The following is a 4,039-nucleotide window of genomic DNA, read 5'->3' as shown; positions in this document are numbered from 1 at the left end:
GGAAGGGCCCGCATCGCTGCGCCGCGCAGGGCGCCCGGCCGCCTGCTGCCCCGAGCCCCCGGGCAGCCAGAGGGCTTGGCAGCTTCAGCCAGGCCCCTGCTCGCCCCCTGCGGCGCGTCCAGCCCCAAACACGGCGGAGGCCGCCGGGCCTGGGAGCCGAGGCTGCAGTGGAGTCCGTGCCCAGGGGTGACCCAGAGCTGGGACACCGTGCTGCAGGAAGCCAAGGCTCAGACCTTGCACCGGGTGGGAAGCCACAGGCCGTGGGGCAGCCGGGCCCCCCGCAGCGTTCCTGCCCCACTCCCACAGGAGGGACAGTGCGGACGGCCGGGGGGAGGCAGCTCTGGGCACCTACCCGCCCCTCAGCTGCCGTGCCCCAGGGCTGGGAGCCAGGGGAGGTCGGGGAGGCCCCAGGAACCTCTTACAAGGGGATGGGCAACTGGAGAAAATGAACTGCTGGCAGGCCCACGGGCCCTGGGAAAGGGTGGCGTTTCCCTGTCCCACAGGGGCGCAACTGAGCGGAGACCAAACAGCTCAGGCCACAGGAACCACCCGTACAGCAGGCAGTCTCAACGGGGCCAGGCTCAAACTTCAGAGAGCAGAGGGACCGAGCAGAGAGCTCGCTCTGAGTATTTCCGACGCAGAGCCGTGCCTGCACGGAAGCTGGCATCGGGCTTTGAGGCAGGAGTCTCAGGTCTCTGGCTCAGGCCCTGGGACTACATGAAAACCCCTCCCTTCCCTCCAGCTCCTGGGCTACTTGGGAGCCCTCCCCCGCTGGCAGTGCCACTGCTGCGCTTCCTGGTACTGTGTTCCCTGCATTTCTGGAGGGTGGAAGGGACTGGTGCCCCCCAGCCTGGCACAACGTGAAGGGCTGAGACCGTGGGACAAGGAGCAGGAGAGCTTTGCATCTGAATGGTTCCAGGTGGCATCTCCCCCCCACGTGGCTTGAGGGGAAGGCGGTGCTGTTGCAGATCGCTTTGTCCACCTGCCCAGGAAGTGATGCACTGATCTCAGCCGGGGCCTGCCCGTTTGTGTGCAGGGCAGGTAAGACACCAGCTGTCAGAGACAAGCCAGAAGTCACAGAGTCTTCTTAGATGGGCACCAGGTAGTGTCAGGATAGAGGAGGCAGTGAACAGATCTGAATCTGTGAAGAGGGAGATGGAGGACGTGAGATGGGAGCGGGTCTGTGCGCAGGCATCCCTGTAGGAGCGTAGTGGCTACACGTGAGCCAGTAGGAGACCCTGCTTTAGCACACGCCTGATCTCAGTGTGTCCAGTGAGCCCGGACGAGGCAGGGGAGCTTGTTCAGAAGCAGACTCACCGCGTTGGATCCTGCTGCAGGCCAAACACTCCTCCCATGCTCACAACATTGTGCTTGTTCTCGGGGCCGCCGTAACTCAGGGTGACCTGGAAGCGCAGGCAAGTTTGCTCAGGACATGCAGGACAGCAGTGACAGGGGGGCAGGCAGCAAAGAGGCCTGACAGGGGAACAGGGCAAAGGCTACAAGGAGCATCTTCTCGCTTCCAAGCCCAAGAGTTCAGTTCTGCAACAGTCTTTAGAGCAGCAAGATGAAGGGATTGGCTCTTGCAGCTCGACTCGGGGGCAAGGCTGGATTTAATCACTGGCATCCCAGCAACACTGGAGAGATTCTGCCAGGCATGGACGTGGCCCTGGCAGCGCACTGGCACTGCCCACTGAGGCTGTAGGGATGGTCTCAGCTAGCACTGCGCCAGGGAACCATGAGCTTGGCCCCACCTCAGCTCCACCTGTCACCTGCAGACCACGGGACCGCAACAGTGATTTCAAGCCAGCACGGGGGTTTGGATTCCCTCAACAGAGGCTGCTGCACGTCTTGACCTGCGACAACCAGCAGATGCTGGGACCCAGGAGCAGAACTCAGAAAGGATAAAGAAGGGCCTGGGGGCACGAAGCCCAAAGAGCAGCATTTCCCTGCTCAGGTGGGCAGCAGCTGTCTGGCTGGGGACTGCACTGAGCAAAGCCTGAGGCTTGTCCCTACCTGCTGCAGCACTGCCTCGCCTTGCAGCCTCTGCAGATTCTCCAGGTGGGAGTGGAACAGGGGGCTGTGCAGCAGCCTCACGTCCAGCAGCCCCTCAATGATGTAGCCGATGGTGCAGTCGTCGGGCAGACGGACCCTCTCCGCAGTGCTGATGAAGTTGCCCAAGCTATTGAACAAAGCAGGGGAGACTGAGGATCTAATGCACCCTGCACCCTCCCAAGCCCACAGCCCGCTGCTGAACCATGTTTACCTAGCCCAGGGGCTCATCTTCAGGGCCAGGCCCCGGCTGATGCAGAACCCTGCCCCGCCAGTGGCAAACCAGAACTTCACGGTTGTCTGGCAAGCAGCAAGAGCAACAAGAGACACTTGTAAGCGATGCCCAACTTCTCCCACCTGCCTGGGCCAGGAGGAGGATCTGCTGCTCTGCAGCACGAGGGGGCTCAGGCCAGCTCTGATCCTTCCAGCTTTTTGTGGACACTCTCCCCTTGGGCAAACACCACTTCCCTGAACCTGCAAAGTCCAAGTGAAACTGGGAGCAGTGGGGAGAGAATGGGAGTCCTGGTGCAGAGCAGAGCAGGCCCTGCTCCACCTACGGCCTACCCTGCCCACATCTCACTCCGTTTTGGATGTGGCTCTGGGGATCCTGGCAAAGCTGATCAGGCAGGAGCCTTGGTTTGCTAGCCTGGCTGTCTGCGTGGGGCAGCCAGGGCCCTGGCGTGCAGGATGCACCTTCAGCATGGCAGCGCGCGAGCAGGGCAGCTGTCCTCTACGAGGGGAAGGCTCCAGGAAGGGGAGTGCACTAGTACAGGGGCAGGCAGCCCCCGGCACGAGTGCCAGAGCATGGCATGTGAAGGCATTTTACTTGGCACACGTGGCTCGGGGCTGGCAGAGAGGAAGGGGCTGGGGCTCCCCTGCCACAACGAGGATTGGCGCCCTTGCGGCTCCCCTGCCATCTGCTCTGGCACGCAACCATCTTACAAGTTGAGGCTGTGGGTGTTTTTGGCACTTGGTCCAGAAACATTGCTGACCCCTGTGCTAGTAGGTAGCCGACCCATCTGGAGGGCTTGTGCATGGGATCGCACGAGCTGCCCTGGGTCTCAGTCAGGGCGCAGGGGCTCAGCCACGTGCGTACGCAATGTGCTTACTGATCCATCACTCCGTGCGTGGTCTGCTGCCTCCATGGGGTGGTCCAGGCTTGGCCTTCCCACATAGACATCTTGGCTGTGCGAGAAGGCAGAAAGGAGGCGCAGGAGCGCCCGGGGATTCACGTAGTTGTCGTCATCGACGTGGCAAAACCACCTGGTGAACGGCAGGGGAAACGGCCGGTCAGCCAAGGCAGCGAGGAGGGGAGCGCAGGGCTCCACACATCCCCCGAGATGGTCCTGGGGTCCCAGCAGAGGGGGAGAGGCCGCCGCCGCCTTCCACACGTACTTCTGCCCAGACTCCAGGAACTTGTCATACTCCACGGACATCTTGCAGCACAGGGCCTGGCGCGTGTGCACGGCGGAGCAGTTGGTGTTGATCACGCGATCGCCTGGCGCAGAGGGAGGAACGCGTGCGATGGGGCCGCCGTGCAGAGCGGGCGCTCACCCTGGGAGCTTGTCCACGATGCACGGGGACGGCAAACCCAGGGAGAGTGCCCCGGGCACGCGGCCACAGCGCACAGGAAGGAGCGGCCAACGCTGGGGAGCAGGACAAGCGTCTGCACGGCGCCCGAGGACTCGAGCGGGCTGCAAGCGAGTGTGAGGGCTGGCGCAACGGCTGCTCGCTCCCGCTTCTAGCCCCCGCGGAGGAGCTGCCGCAGGCAGGGCAGCCCCGAGGTGCTGCCCGACGGGGGCGCGGAGGCGACAGCGCTCACCTGCTCGCAGGCGCAGCTCGTGGTCCTCCCAGTCCGTGAAGATGAACGTCTGCGAGAGACAAAGACAGCGGGGACTTGCTGCTTCCCTGCCCGCGGCTCGGGGGCCCGGGCCCGGGGCCGGGGCCGGGCGGGGCCGGGGGCGCTGACCTGGGCGCGGGCGCGGGAGAT

The 4,039-nt window shown here is 63.8% G+C and overlaps 2 protein-coding genes across 2 annotated transcripts in view; both read right to left on the bottom strand.

Moving 5' to 3' along the window:
* DCXR (dicarbonyl and L-xylulose reductase) overlaps nt 1–667 on the bottom strand; it is a 3,002-nt gene extending 2,335 nt beyond the window's left edge. The window contains exon 1 of the mRNA XM_019501708.1: nt 556–667. Within this exon, the coding sequence (XP_019357253.1) occupies nt 556–667 (112 nt within the window). The remainder of the gene's footprint in view (nt 1–555) is intronic.
* Nucleotides 668–884: 217 nt separating this feature from the next.
* RFNG (RFNG O-fucosylpeptide 3-beta-N-acetylglucosaminyltransferase) lies at nt 885–4,036 on the bottom strand (the record flags this gene model as incomplete). Its single annotated transcript, XM_019501696.1, has 8 exons — nt 885–1,141; nt 1,318–1,403; nt 2,014–2,179; nt 2,264–2,349; nt 3,159–3,312; nt 3,445–3,547; nt 3,872–3,920; nt 4,019–4,036. Coding segments are annotated over 8 exons (729 nt in total), but the record flags the coding sequence as incomplete, so codon positions are not given.
* Between the last annotated feature and the right edge of the window lie 3 nt (nt 4,037–4,039).

The sequence above is a fragment of the Gavialis gangeticus genome, unplaced genomic scaffold, assembly GCF_001723915.1.
Source record: "Gavialis gangeticus isolate Ggan-Ray unplaced genomic scaffold, GavGan_comp1, whole genome shotgun sequence".
Classification (NCBI taxonomy): domain Eukaryota; kingdom Metazoa; phylum Chordata; order Crocodylia; family Gavialidae; genus Gavialis; species Gavialis gangeticus.
The sequence above is the reverse complement of the archived record's forward strand: the minus strand, read 5'-3'. Positions and strand labels throughout refer to the sequence as shown.